Raw genomic sequence first — 25,647 nt, 5'->3', positions numbered from 1 at the left:
ACAATGTATTTATTTATGCACATTACTTAGATATAAAAAAATTCATTTTTAGCCCAGAAAATTGAGTTAAACTGCCTCAGAGGGAAAGGGATGGAAAACACTCTCTGCCTCAGCCTTAACTCCCTTGGATGGGCTGCAGCTCTGCCCTCAGCACCCCTGGACTTCTGGACAATGCTCAAGTCCTCAGGAGCTGCAGCTGGGCAGGTGTGGGCTGATGAGGGGTATTTGCATTTAAAGGCCTCTGAGCACCTCGCCAGAGAAGGGCTGGGCTCTGCAGCAGGACTCAGGTGAGCTCTGCACCAGGTAAGGGTCCTCTCTGTGGCTAGAGGGGAATCTGGGAGTCACTGCTGAACCTGGACCTGCTGGGACACCTCTGCTCTGGGGGAGAGTGGAGTCCTTCTCTTCCCTATCTGAACGCAGGGGAGATGAGGCTCCTTCCCTCAAAAGCTCCAATATCCCACTTTGAATTCATCTCTCAACACAGCACCTGAGGCCCTCCTCAGGAGAAAGTGAGCAGTTCTCTGGCAAACCCTCCCCGAGGAGCTCTGGAGGAACAGAACCACACACAGCTGTGGGTGTCTGGAGAATTTATTGCTGCCCTCCCTTAGTAGAGGCGCTGGGGTTTCCCCATGGTGCTCTTGATGTACAGAGCTCGCACGTTCTGCCAGTTCTTCTTCAGCAGGGACACCAGGAAGTTGATGGCCAGGTGGATGTTGTAGACGAGCTCATCCTCTGTCATCTTCACATGGCCCACGGCCACAGCCAGACAGAGCACCTGGGGACAGACACAGGTACAGCGTTCACAGGCAAAGCAAAGGTGATGAGAGCTGACCCACTTGTCAGTGTCTTGGGCTGTGCCACGGTCTGCACACTGGGCATGGCTTCCCCAGCACACTCACAGGCTTTTCCACCTGGATGCCACCTCTGACACAGGCAGGGGTGAGGTGGGAGCACAGCTGCCTCCCAGAGATGGGACACCAGAAAGGAGCTGTGGCACACTGCAGAACTGGCACTGGAGCACAGCTCCCTGCTCTGCCAAGCCCACACCAGCTTCACTTTCTGCTTCTGGGGCCAGCCCTCAGCCCTCTCTGCACTGTGACAAAGGCCAAGCCTCCTCCTGCCTGGCCTCCCTGAGCAGCCTGGAAGTCAGTGCTCCCCACAGGCTTGGAGGCAGAAGGATTTATGAGTGAGCCGACAAGCCAAATGTCAGGACATCATTAGCTCAGCTATTTTAAATGCTCAAGCATTTGGAAACCCTCACATCTGCTGTGACCCCCCAGCTGTGCCCCCAGGGAGTCACACTTGGCCCACTGACACAGGGTCAGGATGCCTGAACAGGGTTATTTTGGTTTGAGGGAGCCAGCTCACCATGACAGCGAGGGCAGATCCCCACAGAGCTGCTCCCAAGTTCACTTGGACAGAGTCAAGTACCAGATCACCCCCAGCAAAGCCCCACTCATGCTCAGCCCCCCAGGGACAGGCCTGGCCAGGTCCCACCCCATGAGCAGCACTCCCCTGCTGGGAGCAGCATCAATTACACTGCTTTGTGCTCTGCACTGAAACATCCAATCATCTCCTCATCATCTGCACCAAGATCTGTCAAATACAGCTAAATTACTCCTCCTTTCTGGCTGGCCATGGGGACCATCTCTCCTTGCTGGAGGAAACCAGGCACAGCTGAAGGAACACTCGAGGGACACCTACAGCCCAACCCAGAGAAGGCAGAGACACAGAACAACTCCCAGGTACACGACTAAAGCCATGCTTTACCTTCTTCATCTGAAACTTGATGGTCGATTTGACCTCATCCACTTTAGCCACCAGGTTCTCGTTGTGGGTGAGCAGAGAAGGGAATTTCCCAGCCTTGTTCAGGCCCGGGCCCAGGATTCGAGGAATTTGTTTGATCAAGGACTCAGAAGCCAGGAAGGCATCGTACTTCTTGGCTGCAAGGAGACAACCAGGGAGGTCAGGACGAGGGACTCAGCTGAGAACATGCAACTCCTCCCTACAGACAATTCTAACATTCCCTGGATCCCACCTGAACTGGAGCTGGTTTTGCCAACAATCTCTGAGGAACGACTGTCACAGCAGCCAGGTCCCAGCTGCACTCAACACAGTGACACTAAATAACAGCTTGTTCCCTAAAGGAACTGTCCTTTGCTGAGCCCCAGATGACACTGAACTAATTCCAAGCTCTGCCACAGCCTGTGCAGACCAGGATCAATGAGACAAAGGATCTGTCTAGGGAGGCTTAGCCAACAATCATGGTCATTTCCTAACACCATGTAGCTCCATCGTGGATTATGGGGCAAGATCCTGCCTGCCTGAGAAATGTACCAGAAAAACTCTGGAGTTCTCAGAGAGCGAAGGATTTTCTCTCTGACCAAGAGAAAATTACTGTGTTTCATTCTGTTCACATAAGAACTGCAGGACTAAAGCACACTCTTGCTTCTAGCATTTCTTGGCTTTTGCTGCCCTCCAGCTCCCCGACCAGGAAATTGAGAGACACAGCAAAGGGTGAAACTGTTGACTGGGGAAATTTTCTGTGTCTCTCCTTTCCTTGGACAACCAGCCCCATTCCTGCAGTACTGACCTGTCAGACCTGCACTGGAAACAGCCTGGTGGCTTTTCTGAGCAGTTTCTGGTACTGGGGCTGATTCTGCTCAGCTTTTCAGCTTTACAACTAACCATGATACAGAAATCTGAGCACAGGGAAAAGCCTTATTGACACTCACCCAACTTCTTCACCAGCTTCTTATTTTTGTTGAGCTTCTTCAGAGCTTCTATGTCCATGTGAGGGATGTCAACTGCTTTGGCCTCATCGCAGTGCTGCTGGTCCCCCAGCAAACAGACAGAGAATTTGGGCCGTGGCGTCGACTTCAACCTGGGGAATGAAGGAAGGAAAGAAGATCCGAGTCAGTGCCCGGCCAGCACCACCCGCGTGTCCAGGGAGCCAGCACGGAGACACCTTACCACAGCTCGGGGATTCCTGCACAGCCGCTCACCTGCCGTCCCCAGCAGGCCGGTGGGCACAGCCCGGGGGCTGCCGCACCTCCCCTCATGTTTTAAGACCCAGGGTGAGGGTCCGTCCAGGCGCTCCCGCGGGGCCGGGGCGCGCTGGACTCCCCGAGCGGTTCGGCGCCGCGGCGGCCCCGAGCGGGGCCGGGCAGGGCCGAAGGCTGGGTAGGAGCGAGAGGATGGCGAACCTGACGGTACCGGAGAACCGCTTGTCCTTCTGCGGGTCATAGTTCTTGAGGCTGATCTGCAGCTCCACCGTCTCCACGAACCTGCGGGAGGCAGCGGGTGAGGCCCGGCCGGGCACGGAGGGGCAAGGCCGAGGCCTGGGGTGACACGGCCGGTTCCGCCGTGCCCGCGGCTCTTACTTGCGCTTCTTGGCACGGCTGCCGTGCAGCACCTCCTTCACCGCCTCGTACAGGGTGTCCCGGGACACTTTGCTGCTGCGGAGGGAAACGGCAGCGCGGGCTCAGAGCCGGCTCCGCCCGGGACGCGGCCCTGAGCCTGCCGCGACCCCCGCGCGTTCCCCCCGAGATTGACCCCGGTGACCGCGCCCCGCCGGCCGCCCGGACGGCCCCGCGGCCCCCAGCGGGCGCAGATGGCGGATGACGGGGCGGATGGCGGCGGATGGCGCGGAGCGGACGCCGAGCCGGACCCACCTCATGGCTGCGGCTGCTCCAACCGAAAGGGCGGAAGTGTCGCCGGCGCGCTATATAACAGCGGCGAAATCTCGCGAGACTCGAGCGCGCGGCGCGGCGCCATATTGGGAGTGGCGGGAGCAGCACCTGGAGGCCGCCATGTTGGAAGTGGCGGGGAGAGGCGTGGGGAGCCTCCCTAGGCTGCCCTCTGTGGGCGGCCCGTCCTCATCTCTTGCCTTGCTAAATAAACAGCCAGGATTCTCTTTGTCCCCTGTCTTGGACCACCAGGACAGGAGTTACTACATCGCTTCACAGCGTATCCCAGGAGCTCCGGGCTGGCCCCAGCAGCTGCCGGGAAGAAGAGGGGCTGCTGCTGGGATAGGCTGGGCTCGGGCGGCAGCGCTGCCCATCCCTGACACGGGGCAGGTACCACTGGCAGCCCCAGCCGGGCAGGGCGGGCAGAGCGGGGCCTTGTGGCTTCAGTGTTGGCATCGCGCATGCGCTGGCAGCTGCGCCCCCGTGCATTGGCCGCCCGGCGGCGCGCGTTCTCCAGCCCGACCCCGCCCGCCCCGGAACCTGTATAGCGGGCGGGGGCGGCTGCGCGCGGGCGGGAGCGCCGCCGCTATGCGGGTTGCGGGGTGGGCGGGGCCGGGCGCGGTGCACGTCGGGCCGGCGGCGGACCCGGGCCCGGCGGGTAGCTCAGGTCGGTGTGGGGGATGGGGGGCGGCGATGGCGGCCGGGCCCGGGAGCCGCCTCAGCCCTCGGTACCGCCCCGGGGGAGCTCCCCCGTGTCCCCGCCACCCGCGGGCACTGCCCTCCCCTCCCCGCAGCCCATACTACGCTTTCCCTCGTCTGTTTTGGGGACAGCGGCGTGAGGGCCGCCGGAGCCGCCCCCGGGGAGCGCACAGGAGCCTCAGCCCGGTGCGGGGAGCGCGGGGAGAGGCGGCACCGAGCGGGCCCCGAGCCCCGAGGGGCGGCGGGGACGGACGGGGCGGTTTGCCTCGTTCCTGGAAATCAAGCGATCGAAATATTTGGCTATCTTAGAGGTCGCTGATGAAGAACGCGCCGTAGCTCCTTTGAAAGATAACCTATCAGCAGAGAGTCTCTTTAGCAAAATGTTCTTGTGGGGGTGTGGAGGCTTTAGCATCATTTGCTTAGAGCCTGAAATTCTGTCTCTCAAAGGGCTGGGAATTAGTCAGGAAAGGGAGGAGAGAAGGACGATGCTTCCAGGGATAAAGCTCATCGCCCTACCCCTGTCTCCTGCAGCACAGGACATGCTCAGCCTGTAGGTTCAGGTTTTAAAGTGCTTGGAAACCACGCAGATCATTCTGAGGACAGGAAGGGCTCCAATGTGACATTTGTACTGTCTCTAAGAAGTTCACTGGCGTGATAAGCTTTGTTTCACATTTATCTGTGGAATAGATTTGTTATCCCTGCCTGCCTTTACTGTGGGGATGATGCAGCGTTGTCCATCTTAACACTTTATAACCTCGAAAGTCTTTTGAGGCCATTCAAGCCTTTCCTAGTGTGCAGAAGTGGAGAAGCTAAAGGAGGAGGAGAAACTAAGGGGAGAAATTTAAATGGAATTGTTCTTTTTACTTAAGGCTCGCAGCAAAGACGACGACCCCGTGTCCCTCTGGGCCCCAGGCAGGATCCATGTGTGGGCAGTCGGGGCAGGATGGAGAGCCTGGGGCTGCCAGCAGTGACCCTTGGGGATGGCACCACGGCTTACCTGCAGCAGGCTGGCAGAGGTAACAGAGCCTCAGGCTGCCAGGGCTGAGAGTCTCCTCCTGGCTCTGAAATTCAAGTCAGGCTCAGCAAAAGTGCCCCTCACGGCGTGGGAGCTGCCACACGTGTGTGGCTACTTCACACGGGTGACTGTTGGATTTACACTGAAGTCTGATGTAAAATAAAATACAAATCAAACATGCCTCTGGTTTGGAAATGGGGCTGTGGAGGTGGGAGAGCTGTTGCTGTAGAAAATAAAGGTGCTGTTCAGACTAGGAGAGCCCTGTTCTTTCCAGGGTTGCTGTGGACAGGGAGCTGATGCTGTGGCCTGCAGGGCTCTGCTCCACCAAAACTTCCCTTGGGCTGAGCAGGTGGTTTTGCACAGGGTTTCGTTCACAGCAGTGCTTTTCTCACTCAAAGGGGTGCCAGATTCCACACCTGCCCTTACTCTGGTGTTTGTGGGGTGCCCCTTTCTCCAGCACCCGCTGCCCCCAGGAAGAGGAGCACGGTGTTTCCCAGCCTGCAGAACAGGATGGAGGAGTTGTGCAGCTCCGTGTCCTGGGGGTTGCTCCCCTGTTTTATTTTCTGTGCAAACTCCCTGCAAGTTTATTACACATGTGGGACTGGACTGTCTTGGAACCACCACGTTGTGTGACCCTCCTCTCAAACCTTATGCTCCAGGTGAAACCAACCTGGATTCTCCATGTTCAGTGGGATGGAGCAATGTCCTCTCTGCATCACATCATTGGGTAACTAAGTCATTATCGCAGGTTTGCACAGAGTCAGGCTTTGGCAGAGTTCAGTCTCTACAGCCCAACACTGGCAGCACTTTAGGCCCCTTTAGGTGCTGTTTTTATTGCCTAACAGTTGCTCCTCTGCCAAAGTAGTAGATAAATCTCCAGGCACTGATGCTACTCAGCACACCCAGTGGATTTTTTTCTTCCAACACAGTGTAACTGCTTTCTCTGTGTGCTCTCTCATTCTGCTCCTTGGCATGAGGGGCAGCTCCTCAACAAGTGATGCCTGAGGGTCTTTGTCATGTGTCCTGTCTAGAAAAGGGCAATGACAGCATTTTTGGGAAGTGCCTCTGTAGGGGAAAGCTGATCCATAACAGCCTAGAAGTGACAATTTCTCCCTTTTGTGGGAGTGTGGGAAGCATGTGGGACAGAGAGACTGGGCTCAGCAGCTGATGGAATGTTCTAACTGTTCCAGGTGAAAAGCTGATTGAAGGGCAAGTCATTGAGCTTGAAGATGGGACCACAGCTTATATCCATCAGGTGACTGTTCAGAAAGGTGAGGAACATACATTCCCCTTTGTGTTTGGAAGGACACTGTAGATGTGGCTGCAGCTCTCAGTGCTCCAGCATTTGGGCTGCTCCATCAGTTCCAGCTCTCAAAAGACCACGTGAGCACAGGGTTTCTGTTGGGGTTTCCTTTCTTGTGGTTTTGAGGCTGAGTAAACAAGGACATTGCCTGCAAGGTTTTTAGCAATCTGATGAGAAGGTGAATTTGGTGGAGGTGGAGACAAATGTTGAAGTGTGATTTCACCTATGGGCTCTCCCTGTTGTCACATCACAAGCCCAGTGAGCTGTGTGCTGTCTTGGTGCCAGCCACATAGCACACACAGAGCTTGTTTCATGTGGGAGCAGCTGGGCAGGAATTTCCTCTGAAGTGTGAGATGATATATCACTTCTGGAATAGGTGTTGGTGGGAGAGGTCGTGTGGGGATGGTTGGGAACAATGCCACCTTGGTCATTGACCCATCAGCCAATGTCATCTCTGAAATTAGGGAACATTAGTCTGAGAGGTGTTGGGAATCCAGTTCATGTGGCAGGCACCAGAGTGGCTCAGAGGAATCATCCTTGGCCACACTAAAATGTAAAAGGGCAGGTAGAAAAAGCTCTGTCATTTTGGGCAGTCCTTTCTTGATGCTCCCATGTTCCTTGTATGCCACCTCCCTCTTCTATTCTCCAAAGGCTGCTTGAAATCAATGTTTTATATCTGGCTGTGCCCCTTTTTCCTCTTCAACCTCTTCCCTGCCTTCACATGCACAGTGAGAGGTGTTCTCCTCACCCCTGCTTCCCCTGCCATGGGATGTTTGTGCTCTTCTTCTCACACCCCTGTTCCACAGCCATCCTTCTTGTCTGGGTTATAATCTGACATTTTGAAACTGGTGAGACACTGCATTACTCCTTTGAGCATAGGAAGAGGCAAATCTGTGCATGAAGCCTTGAAAACCTCATCATTCATATCAGAAGGGCCCAAATGGTGTCTTAAAACCTTCAGAGCAAGCAGGCAGCCTTGTGTCTTCTCCTGCCTGGCAGGCTGAACTGCCACAGTATTCCCCATCCTGAGTCCTCCAGGAAGGTGTGTGGATCTATTTCCTTTCTTTTAGAGGCTGTGGCTTTTGAAGATGGGCAGCCAGTGGTGCTGGAGGATGGCAGCATGGCCTTCATACACAGGACAGCTAAAGGTAAAGCACTCCCTGCTCTTTCCCTACCAGAAGGAGAGAAGCTGCTGAAATGTATCACATTTCCAGGGCTGGGGGAGCTGAAGCACTTTTTTCTGCCTCACACTGAGCTTTTTTTCAGCTGTTTACCTGAATGCTTCCTCTTGCAGAGGGCTATGAGCCTGGCACATTCCAGGCTGTCCAGCTGGAGGATGGCTCCACTGCCTACATCCACCGTCCTGTCATCCTGGCACCTGGCAGCACCACCCTGCAAGTGCAGACAGAAACTGGGCTCAAGGAGCTGGCTGGGGAAGAGGAAGATGATGGCTTTGATGTGGACACCATTAATGCTTTGCAGCAGTATGGCAAGAAGGTGAGGGCACAGCATCTCTTGGCTTGAGTTTGTGCCTTCCCTTCAGCAGCGCTTTTGTGCGTCTGTCTGTCAGCAGCACCAGCTTTGAGAGAAGCAACAGGACAGGGCTCCAGTGTGAGTGGCACTGCTGAGGGGTGCCTGGCACTTGGGGACATAGAATGGGGCTGTTTGGTCCTGTGGAGGGCTGGGCCTGCCACCCTTAACCTGCTGCAGGCTCAGGTTTGGGAAGGGAGGAGAGCTGCTGTGATACTGCCTTTGGTGTATCAGCACTGGCTCAGCCATGGCCACTGTCCCCATGGTGACAAAGGCCTCAAAACCAGAACAGCTTCAGACCCTGATGTGCTGTCACTGCAGTGTCCCACCTCAATATCCCGGGTACTGCCTTTTTCTCCTGTCTCCATAGTGCTGTGGAGCAGGGGCTCCCAGGGAGGTGCTGGCAGTGCTGAGCTGGGCACAGACCTTCCTGCCTGTGGCAGGCTCAGCCCCTGATTTCTGGGGAAGGGTGGGGTGGCACTGTGGCTGTCACTGCCTTCCTGCTCCACACTCTGCAGGGAGGCACAAACAGTGCTTGTGCTTCTTCACTCACAGGGGTCTGACGAGGAAGAGGAGGGAGTGACAGACACCTGCCATATGAAGACTGAGGACTCCAGCAACATCCCTTCCCAGGTGTGAATTTTTCAGTGACTGGAACTAGGCCCAACTCCTCTTTGCCAGTAATTATAAAAGTGCTGTGGCTTCTCTGCCGAGTTAGCAAATACTAACTGCACGTATTTCGAATGAGCTGAGAAAGGGAGTTTCGTGTCTCAAAACCCCCAGTGAGCTGGGAGGGGGAAATGCAGGTTCCTAGAGCCCTGTCACCTGGGCTTCACCCTGTGGGTACAAGCTGGTTTGTAGGAACATGTTTTTGGAGGATAACTGCAGGAATGCATATGTATGGTAAGGAGGGAAATATTTGTGTGGGCTTGGTGAAGCTGTGGTGGCTTGCTGGATTGATTCCAGTTCTTGTCTCAGCAGGATTTGAAGGAGGAGGTGGTGCACAACCAGAGGAAGGGGCAGCAGGTCGGCACCAGAGCTTTCCGCTGTGGGTACAAAGACTGTGGCCGTCTCTACACCACTGCCCACCACCTCAAGGTAAAGCAGGTGACATGGCAGTGTACAGGCCAGAGCAGTCCCAGCTTACACTGCCAGAGAAGAATGCTCCATTCTGTGCAGCTGAGTTACATGCTGAGCTCACCAAGAGACCCAGATGTGTCAATTGGCCAAGGTGAAATCCAACAGGGAACTTTAAATTCTTCCCACCAGCATTTTTCCAGTTTTCCTTACCTTGGACCTCATTTTAGGGACCTGTTCTTTCTTTTCCAGGTACATGAACGTGCTCACACAGGTGACCGGCCATACACATGTGACTTCCCAAGCTGTGGGAAAGCATTTGCTACAGGTAACAGTTTCTGTTTTGAGTAGATTTCATTTTCTGTCCAACCCAATCCCTGCTGAGCTTCAGTCCTAACTCTGGTGCAGTAGACTGCAATATCCAGAGCATCTAAAGCAAGAGAATTACAGCACAGGAGCCTGCTGGGATTTCATTGATTGAAATAATGGTGAAAGCAAGGTTGGAAGTGATGCCGGGGTTGGTTATTTCTTCCCCTTCAAGCTTTGCAGACACAACACAGACACTCAAGTACTGAGGAGTGATATTCAGCTTGTCATGGTGTTTCCTTTTCATTACAAAGTTAGTTGTGGTGTCTGTCCTGGACAGGGTATGGACTGAAGAGCCACGTGAGAACACATACAGGTGAGAAACCCTACAAGTGTCCAGAAGACATGTGCAGCAAAGCCTTCAAAACCTCTGGGGATCTGCAGAAACACATCCGCACGCACACAGGTGAGCAGCACAGGAGAAGAGCTGCACAGGGGACAGCCCAATGAAAGGGTCTCCAGGTGGCTGTGTGGTGGCAGGTCTCACCTGTCACCTTGACACATCTTTCTGTCCATGCAGGTGAGCGTCCCTTCAAGTGCCCCTTTGTGGGCTGTGGCCGCTCCTTCACCACGTCCAACATCCGCAAGGTTCACATCCGGACGCACACAGGCGAGCGGCCCTACATGTGTGCAGAGCCTGGCTGTGGCAGGGGCTTCACCAGTGCCACCAACTACAAGAACCACATGAGAATCCACACAGGTAGGAAGGAGCCAGCAGCAGGGACACTGGTGGGGCTGGAGTGGGCATTTCCAGGCTGGACGTTGTAGGGGTGGCCAGGGAGTTGGAAGAAATAGTGGGAACTGCTTTATTGGATTGATTGTTGTTCCAGCAGTCTTTGCTCTGGTGGGGAATCCCTCCCCAGAGCACGAGGAGGGTGAAGTTCAGCTCCATGGCCTCTGTCCTAGGAGAGAAGCCGTACCTGTGCACCGTGCCGGGCTGTGGGAAGCGTTTCACAGAGTACTCCAGCCTGTACAAGCACCACGTGGTGCACACACACTGCAAGCCCTACACCTGCAGCAGCTGTGGCAAGACCTACCGCCAGACCTCCACCCTGGCCATGCACAAGCGCAGCAGCCACGGCGAGCTGGAGGCCACCGAGGAGAGTGAACAGGCCCTCTATGAGCAGCAGCAGCTGGAGGGTGAGTAGCCACTCCCCCATCGAGGTGTGGCAAAAGGGAGGGAGGTGACACCAAAAGGAGCCACGCCCCTCTCAGACGCAAGTGTGTGCAATGGCCTCATCAAATCCAGATCTATTGGAAGGTCCTTGCTGTAAGTCACAAGTTGAGAACAGGCTCTTGCCCATTCGGTGGTAGAGGGAGAGGTAAATGCTCTTCCCAGGCCATCACTGGGCTGGTGTCATCATTGTCTTGTGCTCTTTTGTGCTGGCCCTTGAGGCCACAGGAAGGTCCAGAGGCCAGGCATGTGCTTTCACTCTCTAATAATGCTGCTCTTCCCTTTTGATCCAGCTGCTGCAGCTGCTGACAGAGGCTCTCCACTGAAGAGTCAGCATATTGCTTTCCTGTCAGAGATGGAGGAAGATGAAGAGGAAGATGCTGTGCCTACACAAGTCTCACTTATCTCTCAGGATGGGACAGAGCAGGTATGGACACAGACAGCCTCCAGCATGTCAGGGACAGCAGTTATTATCTGAAGTGAGATTCTGCCTCTATTCAGCTATGGTGTTCTTTGCAGGGCCTCTTCCCAGCATTTTTTTCAGACCGTGGAGCTTCCTGGGCTCTTCCTGCCCTGAGGGCTCCCTCCTACAGCCTCACCCACTGCTGCAGTGTTGGTTTGGGGAGTCTCTGGTCCTGGTGCCCCTCCTTGCTGATGGGGTCTCTGGGTGTTCGTGTGGTGACTGGCAGCCCTTGGCTCCCTGCAGCTCCCCAGCTCCACTGACCCAGGCTGGATTTGGAGATGTTTTGTCATCACTTGAATACAGCAGTGCTTTTCTTGTACTTCCCTCCACCAGCTGCCCCTGTGCTGACTGGAAAAAACTTCCTTCTGTGGCACGGGACAAAGGAAGCAGCTGCCACCAGTGACCTGTTTCCTCTTAGCCTGAGATGCTCCTGCTGCTGCAATGCACAGAGCTGTCCCCATCCAGGCTTGAGACAAAAAGCTGAATGGGGAGATGTGGTAGAAGAGGGAGGGCTGAGGACCCAAGCTCTGAGTTCTCTGTCATCAATTTTATCCATAGCCCTGGGCAAAGCCCTTGGAGTTCTCTGTGCCTTGAGTCTTGCAGAGAGACTGTTTCCTCCTTGCCCAGACCGGTGCATTGCTAAATTCAAGAGTTGCCTAAGACTCCCTGAGCATCTGCTGTCATCCCCAGGTCAGTCTGTCTCAGGAAGAGCTGCAGGCCCTGGGCAGTGCCATCGGTGTGGTGACACAGAGCGGGGCCCTGGCCGTGCCCGAGGGACAGCTGGCAGCTGGTGACACTGGGACCATGACTGTGACCAACACCGATGGCACCGAGGCACAGGAGGTACACACAAAGCTGTCCCTGTCCCTGCTCCCTCTGCTAGAAAAGAACTGCATTTTCTTTTAAAACGTGATCATCTGAACTTTTCCCAGGTGACCATAGTCGCTTCTGGGGCAGTGGTGTCAGAGGAATCGGACATCGCCCTGCTCTGTCATCAGCAGGTGGCATTGCTGGCCACCTCCCATGGCACCCACATTGCTGTGCAGGTACCACATGGCTCTTGCCACTGTCCCCTCAACTCCCTGGCCACCTGCTGCCTGCAGCACTTGCCCTCAGGCCCTGCTGCATTGCTGCTTGCCCAGGGGGTTGCTCCTTGATTCCCAGATGCCCTGTGTGCAGAGAACAGCAGGGACATCCTCCTGGGATTGCAGAATGCTCATTTGTAAACAGCCTTTCTGCCCCTCTGCTTCACACCTGTGTCACCCACTTGTGTCACCCCTCTGTCCTGCTGAGAGCCACCCTGAGCTGCCTTTTGGGGGTTCAGCACTCATTCTTTCTCTCCATCTTCCCTCCCCCAGCTGGAAGAGCAGCAGAGCCTGGAGGAGGCCCTCAGCATGGCCACAGCAGTCATCCACTACGAGCCAGTGCCAGCTGACACAGCCCTGCCTGAGAAGGGGAGCTGAGGCCAGTGGAGCAGCTGGGGCAGGAGGAGTGGCAGCCCCAGCCTGCTGTGTGCAGGGGTGGTGGGTGCTGCAGTCAGGACACGGGGCAGGGACAGTGTCTGAGCCAGTGCCATTGTGTGCCCTGTGCCAGCCAGGACACTGATGGGGCAGTGCAGGGCTGCTGGGGTGAGCCTGTGTGAAGGGCTCTTCCCTCCAGGGAGGGAGGGCAAATACACTGGATTGCTGCCTGCTCCTGGGCTCTGAGCAGCAGCCTCCTTTTGAGGGGCATTTCCTGCCCTTTCTCTCTAGGAATGGTCCAACAGCTCCCCTTTCTTGCCCACCCCTCCAGCTCAGGGGCAAGTGGGCAGCGCATGGACAGAAGCAATTAAGGCCCATCAGAGCAAGTCCTGAGCTGGGTATGGAGGGTGACCAGTTCCTGCCATTGGAGCCAGCACTGGGATGGCTCTAACAGCAGTTCTCCCATCTCTTTGTCATGTTCCTTTCTCAAGCAAAGCTTCCATGGCAGACTCTTTAGCTGTGGAGCAGAGTTGCCAGCACTTGCCAGGAGCTGAGCTAGACCTGGATGTAAATGCTGAGTTGAAATAAAAAAATTAAAGTTTTGTTTTTAAAAGGACTCCCCTTCTCTTTGGTGGAAGCTGGGAGGGGATGGGATGGATGTTGATGTTTAGCAGCTGTAAGAACTAAGGACATTGAGGAGATTTGTGGAATTAAAAAGACGTGTCCTGCCATAGCAGCAGCTGTCCCAGAGGAGGACTGGCAGGGTGAACTGTACCCTCTGAGCCCTCAGCGTGTGGCTTGGAGGAGCTAAAACATGTCCTTGAAATCTCACATCAGGCCTTGGCTCTTCCAGGGACCCCTGCAGGCCTAGATTTGGGGAACTGTGTCTGTGAACACATCCTACATCCTCCCCTGAGCCGGGAGAGAGAGACCTGGGCTGGTGTCCTGCCCCCAGAGGAGCCTTCAGCCCCTCCACTGCCCCGGAGACCTTTGAGCTCCTCGAGTCCAGCTGTGAACCTGAGCCTGGCACAGGCTCCTGGCATTCTCGTGGGTCATTTTTTGGACATCCCAGAGCAGTTTGTAGAGAGGTTTCCGCGGGCACAGAACAGGCACAACCCGAGAAGATGCCACAGGCTGGTGCGACCGATCCCTTCCACAGGCAGCGCTCCCGCTGCGGGGGGAACCTGCTGCTTTCAGCCAGGGCGGGGATTTCTCTCCCCAAAACACAAATTACGACGGACCTTTTGATGTCTGTGCCGAGCTCGGCAGAGGGTCTGGGAGCCCCGGCGGTGCTCGGAGCGGCGATGGGGCCCGGGGGGGTCCCGGGGCGCCCCGAGCAGGCGGCGCTCCCGCCCCACGTCCCGCCCGCCCGGGCGGCTCCAGGAACCGGATCCGCGGGCTCGGCAGAGCCGCCGCCGCCGCCGCCAGACATGGACCTGCGAGCCGAGCTGCTCAAGTCCATCTGGTACGCCTTCACCGCCCTGGACGTGGAGAAGAGCGGCAAAGTCTCGAAATCTCAGCTCAAAGTGAGTCCCCGGGGAGCTCTGCGGCCCCGGCGCACGGATGGATGGATGGATGGAGGGATGGAGGGAGGGAGGGAGGGGTGAAGCAAGTCCGGGGCTGCTTTGCATCCCCCGCGGGTTTTCACGGAGCAATTGTTAAATATTCAGATCAATAAGATCTTCTTGTTGCCCCCACGCTTGTTCTCAGGCTCTGTGGCATCTCTCTTTAAAAAATAGAAAGGGGGGAATTCATGCTCAAATGTCTTTTCTAGGTAAAAAAAATGATAAGAAATTTAAATTTTAGTTATCAGTTTCTTGTGCTTTTTATGGCCAACATAAGAGGGGGCTTTTTAAGAGCCCAAACTCTGTTTACATTTTCTTGCTTGCTGGAGCACCTGTGTTTCTCCTTGCAGAGCCAGTGAGTTGGGAGGTAGGGACAGGTTGTTTTTAAACAAAAACTCCTCAGTGGTGTGGCCAGAAATAATAAAGCACTTTTTAAAACTCTCCATTTTCCCTTCTCCCCTCTCTGAGCAGCTTTCAGAGGGCTCATGCCCTCAGCTCTTCATCAGACCCATCATAGCTTTAAAAACCTTTTTCTCTGCCCCCGGGCCAGGGTTGCTGGAACCCACCAGGGAGCCCCTTGGCTCTGAGAATAACTGATTATTTTTTTTAATCTTGCACACGGTGGGAATGTGTTTTTTCATCCGTTTTGTTTCTCGGGCTGGCACTGCGGTTAGAAATGCTGGTAGGTGCCACGAGCTGAGATGAGAGAAGGGACCTGAGCAGGAACATGCTGAGCACGGGAGGTATTGCGTCAGGACTTGCCAGCTACTGCCGGTCTGCAAGACCAGATCTGAACCACTGCAAAAAGACCCACTTTTCCTCTATTCCCTCTGTTTTATAGGGCTTCGCCAGGACAGACTGCAGGGAAAGTGCTGGGCTTTGGGAGGGGTGTGTGTGTTTTGCCCCAGAATTAAAGAGTTTTGTTAGCAGAGATCCGGAGGAGAAGCAGGGGAAGGCAGACTCTTCCTGCTCAGCCTTTGTGGCTGAGAGCCTTTAGCTGCTCCCCAGAACTCGTGCCATGTGCCCTGCGAGCCACACTCACCTGCTAACACTGTAGAAATAGCTGAAGGAATTAAGGAAAATCCTAAAGTAGGCCAGAGCTTAATTCAGTTTGCTAATCCCTGAGAGGGGCTGCTGTGCTCCCTTCACAGCATCCCCTGCACCACTGCTCTGAGTCCAGAGCCTGACCCAGGCATGGGATGGACCCAAAAGGACCAGCAGTGCTTGTCCTGAGAGATCTTTATCACCAGTGATGATGTTGAGACCACAGAGAGTCTGATTTTAATGGCAGTTTCATGGACAGTTCATGCAGGTCTGCAAACCATCATGTAGGGGCTGTGGGGATGCTGGGGGTGGCACCTCTGAAGTGACTTTACCCAGGGGGACACTTCAGAGGGGAAGGGATGTTCTCCCACGCACCTTCAGTGACGGAATGGGTTGGCAGCAGGTCACTGAACAGCAAAGTTCAGCTCTGGATGACTTTCCCACTGTCTCCAGGCCAGGGAGAGCTTGTTTCCACCCCCAAAAGCACTCGAGTTTGCCCCAGCCTACGCAGGCCAGCCGCTGTTCAGTGAGGAAGGAATCCAGGGCCTCACAGCTCTGAGCAATTAAGTGCTAAAGCCACCAAGCCCTCTCCAAACTCTTCCAGGGCTGCTCAGCCCTGAGACAGGCTGTGCTCTGCTCCCTCACCCGGGCGTGTTGCTGCATGAAGGGTCTCAAACAGGGGTGGGAGAGACCCCAGATTTGCCCCTACAGGACAGAACCAGCCCCAGAGCTGGGTGGGAACCGGCAGCTGAGCTGTGGCCACTCTCCAGGCAGTTGCTATGGACATGTTGGGGTTTCCACCGTGAAGCTGCAGCTGTGGGAAGCCGTTGGGCTCCTCTCAGGGGCACTGAGCAGGCAGGCGTGTGCAGATGTCGCTGGGAGTGTAGGTGTGTGTGTGCACAGGAAGGAAGGACAGCTTGTGGTCGGGTGCTGCGCACCCTGTGAGGTTTAGTAGTTTTGCTCCCAGCACAAGGCACACCACCAGCCCTGCTCTTGGGAAGCTTTAGTGCCATTGCATCCCCCTCCCTGGCCGGGCTGGAAGGGCTGTGGATGTGGGATGGGGTGTGGTCCCTCATGCCTGGCTGGAAATAGCGAGCACTGCCCTGGTGCTTTTGGGCACCTCTGCTCATGGGCGATGGGTGTGACAGCGGTGGGAGAGGGTGGAGAACAGAAACAAGGCTCAGAGGAATCCAGGGCACTAGGAGGAGTCAGGGAGACCCCTGCCCCCTGGCCATCCCCTGCACGCCACAGGGGAAAGGCTGTACCAGCAAACTGCTTTTGTAGCAGCCCTCTCCCCTGCTGTTATTCTCTTCCTCCTGTCACTATTTCAGAGCCCACAATGTTTCTCACCTCTCCTATCTCCAGTCATGCAACCACTGACTAGGTCAGGGTTCTCTCTCTGTTTTGTCAGTGACAGCCCTGCGAGAGGAGGGGCTTTGGGTCACAGGGTGCCAGGATGGATGGAGGGAGGGGCTCAGGGTGTCCCCCATGGCCAGGGTCACAAGTGAGACCTCACAGGGCTGTTTAGAGTTGCTCTGGGAGGAGGGGTGAAGGATGGAGATGAGGGCCCACATTGGAAACAGAATGGGATATGATTCCAAATCATCCTGATGGATTTGTTACCATCCTGGAGGATGTCCATGATATTCCCAGGCCTTTCCACTGCTGTGTGGACCCTGGGGCTGCACTGAACCCCAAAAGGCATAGCTGTAGCAGCACTGCTTGGGGCTACAGCCCTGTTGTGTGAGCACAGGGTGGAGTCCTGCTGATCCCATTGGTCCAGAGGGTGGAAAAGAGAATGAAAATCTGGTCGAGCAAGAACTGTCTCCAGCTGCAGCAGCCATCATGGCCTCAGGCAGCTCCTCTCCTGCTGGGAGGAAATTTCCAGCCCTGCACAGAGGAGTAAGGATGCTGTTCTATCTCCTCCAGCCCCTCTCTTGAATCCTTGGCAAGCTGCATTGGCAGATCCTGGTGCAGTGGGGAGGTTTCAGTGTGGGACACTTGTTTAACCATCTCCTGCTTTCTGGCATGTAAAAGCAAGGAGAGCACCACCTGCCCAGCATCACAAGCTAGAGATGCTGGTGGTGCTCATGGGCAGCCTTGCTCCAGGCTTTCCAGCACATGGGAAATCCATGAGCTTGTAAACATGATTTATTTGGGGGGGATTTGAACAAAACTGGCTGTTGGCAGGTCTTGCTGAGTATTTCTGGGGATGGTGTGTCTGCAGATCTCCATTGTCTGCTTCCATTCCAGACAAAACCTTTGCTTAGTTTCTCACCAGCCTTTCCTATTTCCATGTTTCCAACTTTCTGTGCCCCCAGCAGACAGTGGCTGCTGCCAGGCTGGGCTGTGGTTGTGCCAAATGCGTAGCTTGGGGTGGCTTATCAGCTTTTCTAGATCAGAGCGACTCCTGTTTGCTCTGAGAGGTCTGAAACAGCCCTTTCAAGAAAGAAGTTCCTCACGTGCCAAGAAAAGAAACCAATGTGAGAAAACCCTCGATTTTTGCCTGTTTCTAAATATTCTCTAAGGTTTACATTTGAAGATTATGCCAAACCCAAAGCTTGACTCGATGCTGTGGCTCCCAGGAGGTGATGCCATGCAGGGCACAATCCCCAGGGGCCTGAGTGAGGGGCTGGCACCTTGGGGATGTGCTGGGGCAGGGCTGGAGGTTGTTCACCTTCTCACCAGCCCTTGTGCTTGGCCAGGTGCTGTCCCACAACCTGTACACGGTGCTGTGCATCCCCCATGACCCCGTGGCACTGGAAGAGCATTTCCGCGATGATGACGACGGGCCAGTGTCCAGCCAGGGCTACATGCCCTACCTCAACAAGTACATCCTGGACAAGGTGAGTTCCTTGGTCATCCCCCAGACTGCTGTCCTTCACATGAGGACATTGAGGTTCTTGGGAGGTCCCCTTAGCTCTTGGAAATCACACGCCTTGGTGGGTGGAAAGAGGGTGCAGAGAGATGGGGACTGCTCAGGTGAATGCCAAAATGAGTGAGAAATTTTAATGCTCAGTGTCTCCCTGGCAAGGATGAAGTCATCCCTTAACGTCATGGCTCTGGACGGAGCAGTGTATCTACCCACATTTCCTGAAGGGCTCAGAGAGAGAAATCAGCCCCTTTTATCCTCTCCAGCCATGCTCAAATTTGAGGTGTGACCTCATTCGGCAAAGAGGAGAGGGAGGAGGATGAGGTGCAGCAGGAGCAGAGTTGGGTGGGCAGGGGCTTTCTCCCTTTTTTCCGCGGTTCAAAGACACCTTTGTCTGGCACAGCCAGAGGTTGGTCTGTGGGTGCTGCTTCCTCCAGGCATGTGAGGAGAGGAAGAATGACTGACAGCTTTCTTCCACTGTATGCTCACAGAAAGGGGCCAGAGCTGGGTGCAGTAACCCTTTACTCCCCTTGCTCTCCTCGTGTTCTTCTCCCTGTGCCAGTCCCCATCCCTGTTCCCATCTTTGCCTTGGCCAGACCTGGTCAGCAGCTGCCCAGCCTGGCCCAGTAATGCTGATCTGGGCTGCAGGGATCTGGTCTGCAGCAAGCAAGGGCAAAACTTTCCCCAGCTCCCTCAGCCCAGAACAGGAAATGCCCAAGGTCAGCCCAGCCCAATCTCCCCATCACAGAGTGGCTAAAATCTTTCCAGTTGCCCACATGATTCTTTGGGAGGTGATCTTTAAACCCACCTCTTCTGGTTTCACCATGTCTAATAGAATCCCAGAGTCAGCCTGAAAAGGGGAAATGGGTTTTCCTAGTAAGAGAAGCTTTTAGTTTTTGCCACCTAAAGTTTTTCCTCCAGCTTTGCTGCTACAGGCCACAGTTTGCTCCTGTGATCACACAGCCAGGGTAGAGCACCAAGGGACAGCCAGAGCTCCTCTGACCCTCATCACAGTTCACCCATCTGTACCAAATGTGCTGCCTGGGGCAGCTCACAGTTAAAGAACAGCAGCAGGGACGAGGCTGTGGAGGCGCCATTCCTGCTGGCTGCCCTTGGGCCAGAATTTCCCTTTACTCCTCAGTTCTTCTTTGTGGTTGAATGGGATAACAAGAAACCCCAAACCATGGAGGCACTGGGGAGGTGGGCTTAGAGAGCTCCACATCATCCTGCCTGTGCTGCACCCCAGGGTTCCTGCTGGTGCTGCCAATCACCCCATGCTACTCACTGGACAGGTTTTAGGAGTGACGGTTTCTTCTCTCCAGCACTTCCTGCCCCAGAACTTCCCTCTGTAGCTCTTCAGCTTCCCACTCACCCCCTGACTCCTGCCTGCAGGTGGAGGAAGGAGCTTTTGTCAAAGAAAACTTTGATGAGCTCTGCTGGACCCTGACGGCAAAGAAGAACTACAAACCCGACCGGAATGGGAACAGTGTCATATCCCACCAGGATGCTTTCAAGCTCTGGTGTCTCTTCAACTTTCTGTCTGAAGACAAATACCCTCTTGTTATGGTGCCAGATGAGGTAGGACCTGCCTCTCCCCCCACCCCTGTCCTCCCAGGGCTCCATGTGCTGGCAGAGCCACATTTGTGGGTGACACGTCCCACTATCTCTTCCTGGCATGTCCCACTGCATCCTGCAAGATGTGGTGTTCCAGGGGATGAGAGAGAGGAGGCTGGAGGTGGGACAAGGGGCCTGTCTGCCCTGGACACCCCTGCTGTGCCCCTCACTGCCCAGGGAGAAGAAGGGGGACTTTAGAGGGGAGACTCACCCAAAGTGCTCTCATGCCTAGAGGGCAGTGACTGAGCAGACCTGTCTGTCCCTCTCTGTGGCCACTGCCACCCAGTGCTCAGCCCCTGCCCAGCAGAGCAGGGTTAAGGCTGAGGTGCCAGCCAAAGAAAAGCCTCTGCTGGTAATCTCCAAATCTCCAAATTCCACAGTATTTAGAGGGGAAGGTTCTCCCTTTCTCTGGGGTCAGATTAAACCCTCATGGGGAAGCAGGGGCAGATCTGGGGAGAACGCACAAGTGCAGAAGCCACAAGTGGCCTCAACAGAAGGAACTTGGCTGGGCAAATGGCTGCTGTTGTCTTCTACCCCATAAACCTCCTGAGATCAGCAGAAAAGTCAAAATTAAAAAAAAAAAAAAAGGAGAGGAGAAAAAAGGCAAGAAGCATCATGCTGCAGACGTAGGAGGGTGACCGCACTTCCTGTGCCCTGGGAGAGGTGTTTCCTGTTCCCCAGACCATGAAAAACTGAATCATCCTCAGCAACTGCATTTAAATCTTGCCCTTCTCACAATTAAATGACATAAAAAAATCCAGCTGGGTGCAGGGACCCTGCGATGTGTCACCTTCCTGCGTGGCTCCCTGCAGTCACCCACCAGACTCAGTCCCCAGACTGTGGGCAGAAGAGAGCTGGCAGCAAAACTTGAGCTGGGATAAGTCTTCCCCACATCATGTCAACCACCTTGACTCCTTTTATTTGCAGTTTTTAAATGATGCTCATAGGGACCTGTCTCCCCTGCTTCTCCCCAGTGATTTTTGGAAAGCAGTGGTGCTGAGCTCACTGTGGCTTTGAGACATCAGTCCTGAATGGGGTTCAGCAGTGCTGGCCTGTACTCTTGACTGCTACAGAGTTTTCTTACTCTGCAGACAAACCAGCCAAAACATCCCAGCTTTAGAGTTAAAAGGAAAAACCTCCCAGCAGAGGTCAAACTCTAACCCAGTTCCAGTCTCCTGAGCCAGCCTGCTGCCTGGAATGCCTCAACCATCACAAAGGGTGATCCCTCTGGAGGATTTCCAGGCTGGAGAGAGATGTGGCCTTGGGCTCTCCAAAATGGGTCGAGGGGGTGGGGACAGCTCTGGCTTCTTCCTGTCACTGAGTGTCCCCCTCCCCACAGGTGGAGTACCTGCTGAAGAAGATCTGCACAGCCATGAACGTGGAGCTGAACTCCTGCGAGCTGGAGGATTACCTGTCCCAGGAGCCGCAGGGGCAGGGAGGGCTCACGGTCTGGCAGTTCCTTGACATGGTGAACTCGGGGAGGTTCCTGAGAGGCATCGAGCAGGAGGCCATCAGCATGGCCGTGGAGGAGGTGTACCAGGAGGTCATCGAGGATGTGCTCAAACAGGCAAGGAGCCCACATATTCTGGGGCACAAGCTCCGTCCTGCTCCCACCCCGTTTTGATCTCCGTGTCTCTCGGGTGCAGGGCTACCTCTGGAAGAAGGGCCAGCTGAGGAGGAACTGGTCAGAGCGGTGGTTCATGCTGAAGCCCAGTTCCCTGTCCTACTACATGAGTGAGGAACGGAAGGAGAAGAAGGGGAGCATCGTGTTGGACAAGCACTGCTGTGTGGAGGTACAGCCCAGGCCACACTCAGCTTGGGGACAGCAGACCCTTCACACCCCTGGAAGGGAGGGAGACCCAAGAACATACGATTTCACATCCATGAGCATGGGAGAGCCAGTCCTGTGGCTGAAGCCAGGAGGATAAGGTGGGATATGGGGGGTAATGCTGTGCTGTGTCCTGTCCCTGCAGGTGCTGCCAGACAAGGATGGGAAGAGGTGCATGTTCTGTGTGAAGACCTCATCCCGCACCTACGAGATGAGCGCCTCCGACACTCGGCAGCGCCAGGAGTGGACACTCGGTCCGTGCCCACCCCACGCCCCTTCCCCGGCTGCCCCATGCCCCCTGCATGTCCCCACTGACCCTGCCCTCCCTCTCCAGCCATCCAAACAGCCATCCGGCTGCAGGCAGAGGGAAAGAAGTCCCTGCACAAGGACCTGAAGCAGAAGCGACGAGAGCAGCGGGAGCAGCGGGAGCAGCGCAAGGCGGCCAAGGAGGAAGAGACACAACGGCTCAAGCAGCTGCAGGAGGAAAAGGAGAGGAAGCTGCAGGAGCTGGAGCTGCTCAAGGAGGCCCAGAGGCAGGCAGAGATCCTGCTGCAGGAGGAGGAGCAGCGGCGGAGGCAGCAGCACGAGGAGATGCAGAGGACCCTGGAGATCCAGCTGAGGGAGGCTGAGCAGGTGGGTGCAACCCACATGGACTGTGGTGCTCACAGGGTAAATGCTTCTTTCTTCTGGGGTTTGGATGTAAAGTGCTGCTGCCACCCATCACCTCTGGGCTCTGTTGTGCCTGAGATCCCTTTGAGTAAGAGATAAAGACAACCTGCCTCAAGGGGCTTTAGCTGTGAGACAGTGAGAGGCGAGTGCTGGTGCCAGGCTGGACAGGGAGCCCATTTCTGACCTCACATCCAGCACTGCTTCCAAATGACAAAAAGGGAAACAGCTTTGCTTTGAACCTGTCACCATGGGCTGCCCCTGCTCTGGGCTGCTCCACCCAGCAGTCCTTAGTGAGTTCTGGGGACACTGGTGGTGGCCTGGCCAACTGAAGGCTCCTGTCCCCGCCGCAGGCTCGTGCCTCCATGCAGGCAGAGATGGTCCTGAAGGAGGCAGAGGCAGAGCGGCAGCGCAAACGCATCCTGGAGCTGGAGGACATGCAGGAGAGGCTCCAGGAGGCCCTGCAGCAGGAGGTGAAAGCGCGGCAGGACGAGGAGGCTGTGAGATATGCACAGGCCAGGTAGGACTAGGGCATCTCTCCCCCTCCTCAGGCAGCCCTGCTCACAGGGCACATCCCCAGGGCATGGGGTTGTGCTACCCAGGGCAGCTCAGTGCTCCCGGGTACTGGGGTGTGCTGGTGACTTCCCAGTATGCAGGCTGGGACAGGGAAAGCTGGTGGAAGAAATGGCAGGGAGACATCTCCTCACCTCTTGCTCTTCATTGTCAGGCTACTGGCTGAGGAAGAGGAGAAGCTGAAACAGCTGATGAAGCTGAAGGAGGAGCAAGAAGAATATATCATCAAAACTCAGAGGGAAAAGCAAGTCCTCAAGCAGGAGATGGAGAACAAGAACAAGTGCCTGGAAGAGGCGCAGAAGCAGCTGGAAGAAGTGAGAGTGAACAGGCAGCGGGTGGACCAAGATGTCATGGTGAGCATCACATCTGTGCCACATCTCTTGACACAGTGAACCCAGGGGACTTTCCAGCCCTCCCAGTCACCTCCATACTGGGGAGGACCAAGCTGGAATTGCCATGAGAGTCTCTGAGCTGTGCCATGTGCAGGCACAGTGTGATGCAGTGGCTGAGACAGAACAAGCGTGTCCTGGCCTGTGCTGGTGTCCAAAGTGATGTTGACAGTGGGAGTGTGTGAAGGGAGGAGGGTTGGAGGGGGAACAGAAGGTCTAGAGGAGGGTGAACTGGGTCTCCATCCCAGAGGGAACCTCCAATCCAGGCTTACTCAGGGAAGGGAAACCCATGCCCACAGTCCCAATCAGGAGCAGTGGGGCATCAGCTCACCCCTTCCCTCCATCCCTGCCAGGCGGCCCAGCGGAAGCTGCGACAGGCCAGCACCAACGTCAAGCACTGGAACGTCCAGATGAACAGACTGATGCACCCCATCGGGCCAGGAGGTAGGAGACAGCTGACCCAGCTGACCACCCTTCCCTGCACCTCCTGAGAGCAGGGCATGAGCCCAGACCCCCACCCATCTTCCCCTTTTTGGGGGCATTTGGTGGCTGGCAGGACACCCAGAGAAGATACCACAATGCCTCCTGCAAGGAGGGACTCCACAAACCCTTTTCTCAGCTGAACAGTCAGTTTGGGCCCCAGGTAAACAACTCTCTTTTTCTGTCCATCCCCAGACAAGCGAACAAATGTGAGTGGAGGAGTCTTCACTGGCTACCAGCCCCTTCTGTCACGGAGAGATTCTTCCCTCAAACTCAAGCTGAGGGTGGAGGATAAAGGCAGTGATCCCATGAGGGAAAACAGCAAGGAAACCGTGAGCAACGGTGGGAACAGCAGTGCATTGCCATCTCCAGATGCAGAAACCATGGCCACAGAGCCCACCAATTAGCCCACCAGGATGGCAGAGCCCAGCTGGGGATGGCAGGGCTCAGCTTGTCCCTCCAAGTGGATGGTCAGTATACCCATCTCTGGCTGGAGCCAAAGCAAGGACCAGCACAGAGCCTACAGGAGACTGCATAAGGCAGAGGTGTTCCCGTTTCCGTCAGTAAAGACCTGCAGCCACCGCACGCCAGGAGACGCAGGCAAGCCCAGTGCTGGGGAGGGGGCAGTGGAATCTTCTCCTCGGACTGCTGCACTCAACTCCTTTTTCTGTGTTTCCATGTACTAAAAAAGAGCCACTGATGGGTCAGGACCCTGTGGCTCAGGGCTACAGTTCCCTCTTTGTTTCTACAACAACCCTTTTACATCACTTCACTGTGCTCCAGGGTGTGGGGCCTTGCCACCAGCCAAGACACCTGCACTGACCAAGCAGGGCCTTCTTGTCACCCTCACACCATGCCAGGTGTCCCCAACTACAGCTCCCACTCTGTTCCCTGGCAGTGGCTCTAAGTACTGGAGTCACTTAGCAGAAACTAATGACCAATAAAGTTTTTGGAGGAACCACTGGCCTCAGACCTCCTGCACACACTGCACACACACTGGCAGCCCTGCAGGCACCAGCCCTCTTTCCTTGGCACTGCAGGGTTTGGATTCCCCCTGTGTGAAAAAGCCCTTTGAAAGCAATCAGCCACAACCTGTGGAAAGTGGCCCCACCAGCAGATGTTGGGTTGGTGTGTGTGGAGGGCCAAGGGGGACACAGAACAAAACAAAAAAAGCCCCAATAATACATCATCATTTGGGTTGGTTTTTCAAGCACCTGTGTATAAACGCAGTCCCAGTCACCTGTGCCTTTGGGGTGTTTATAGTGTGGGGCATAGAGCCAGGGTCACCCCTGGAACAGGCCCTGGGGAGTAAACTCTGCCCCGACTCAATCTCTGCTCAGAGATGAGCTGAGTTCGTTGGGGAGATTGTGATCTGTTTCCTCCCGGGCCTCGAACGGCGCTGTCACCGGTCTCACAGCGTTTCTCAGTTTTTTTTCCACCATGGCCGCAGGGCCCCGGGACAAAGCGCTCAGTGTGCCCTGTGGGGTGGCCTGGCCCTGTCCCACACAGCTGACGCACAGCGGGGGCACGGGCACTGCAGGGTCAAATGCATCAATCACCTCTCCCCCTTCCCATAGCGGGGTGGCCCCGAGCCCTGAGCCGTCCCCTTGTGGGGTCCCCGCCTGCTCCGCACCATCCTGCCCAGGCCCCATGGACACAGGATCCCGCCACTCTGCACGAGTTTTCTGGGCAGAGTGAGCCCTTCCCAGCTCTACCCCGAGGCTGGGCTATTCTATCGAGGCGCGAGGGGGCCGCAGTGCCAATTGCTGAGGGCAAAAGGGGGTCACTGGCTCTGCTCGGGCTCGTCGGGCGCGGAGCCAAAAGCGCTGACCCGGGCCCG

General features: G+C 55.7%; 3 protein-coding genes across 4 annotated transcripts; 2 read left to right on the top strand and 1 right to left on the bottom strand.

Annotated features, from left to right (window-relative positions):
* Positions 1 to 570: 570 nt before the first annotated feature.
* RPL10A (ribosomal protein L10a) lies at positions 571 to 3,732 on the bottom strand. 2 transcript variants are annotated; one of them, XM_083878654.1, is made up of 6 exons: positions 3,675 to 3,732; positions 3,384 to 3,458; positions 3,207 to 3,287; positions 2,736 to 2,884; positions 1,771 to 1,943; positions 571 to 775 (listed from the first exon to the last, which is right to left on the bottom strand). In XM_083878654.1, the coding sequence occupies exons 1-6, from the start codon at positions 3,677 to 3,679 to the stop codon at positions 605 to 607; spliced, it is 654 nt and encodes a 217-aa protein (XP_083734780.1). In that variant the 5' UTR covers positions 3,680 to 3,732; the 3' UTR covers positions 571 to 604. The 2 variants fall into 2 exon arrangements, with proteins under 2 accessions (XP_083734780.1, XP_083734781.1); XM_083878655.1 differs by lacking the exons at positions 3,207 to 3,287; positions 3,384 to 3,458; positions 3,675 to 3,732 and adding an exon at positions 2,974 to 3,113.
* A 573-nt stretch (positions 3,733 to 4,305) lies between these two features.
* ZNF76 (zinc finger protein 76) lies at positions 4,306 to 13,349 on the top strand. Its single transcript, XM_083878630.1, has 15 exons — positions 4,306 to 4,356; positions 5,258 to 5,404; positions 6,594 to 6,674; positions 7,777 to 7,854; positions 8,001 to 8,203; positions 8,792 to 8,869; positions 9,218 to 9,334; positions 9,566 to 9,641; positions 9,960 to 10,085; positions 10,200 to 10,379; positions 10,586 to 10,819; positions 11,147 to 11,280; positions 12,007 to 12,159; positions 12,249 to 12,362; positions 12,675 to 13,349. The coding sequence occupies exons 2-15, from the start codon at positions 5,332 to 5,334 to the stop codon at positions 12,777 to 12,779; spliced, it is 1,752 nt and encodes a 583-aa protein (XP_083734756.1). The 5' UTR covers positions 4,306 to 4,356; positions 5,258 to 5,331; the 3' UTR covers positions 12,780 to 13,349.
* An 828-nt stretch (positions 13,350 to 14,177) lies between these two features.
* Positions 14,178 to 24,743, top strand: DEF6 (DEF6 guanine nucleotide exchange factor). Its single transcript, XM_083878575.1, has 11 exons — positions 14,178 to 14,302; positions 18,091 to 18,231; positions 19,650 to 19,835; positions 21,211 to 21,438; positions 21,518 to 21,664; positions 21,845 to 21,953; positions 22,034 to 22,332; positions 22,719 to 22,885; positions 23,093 to 23,291; positions 23,681 to 23,771; positions 24,003 to 24,743. Exons 1-11 carry the CDS (start codon positions 14,207 to 14,209, stop codon positions 24,212 to 24,214), a joined length of 1,875 nt encoding a protein of 624 aa, XP_083734701.1. The 5' UTR covers positions 14,178 to 14,206; the 3' UTR covers positions 24,215 to 24,743.
* Positions 24,744 to 25,647: the final 904 nt, after the last annotated feature.

This window comes from Zosterops lateralis (genome assembly GCF_965231275.1).
Source record: "Zosterops lateralis genome assembly, chromosome: 26".
NCBI lineage: Eukaryota > Metazoa > Chordata > Aves > Passeriformes > Zosteropidae > Zosterops > Zosterops lateralis.
The sequence above is the reverse complement of the archived record's forward strand: the minus strand, read 5'-3'. Positions and strand labels throughout refer to the sequence as shown.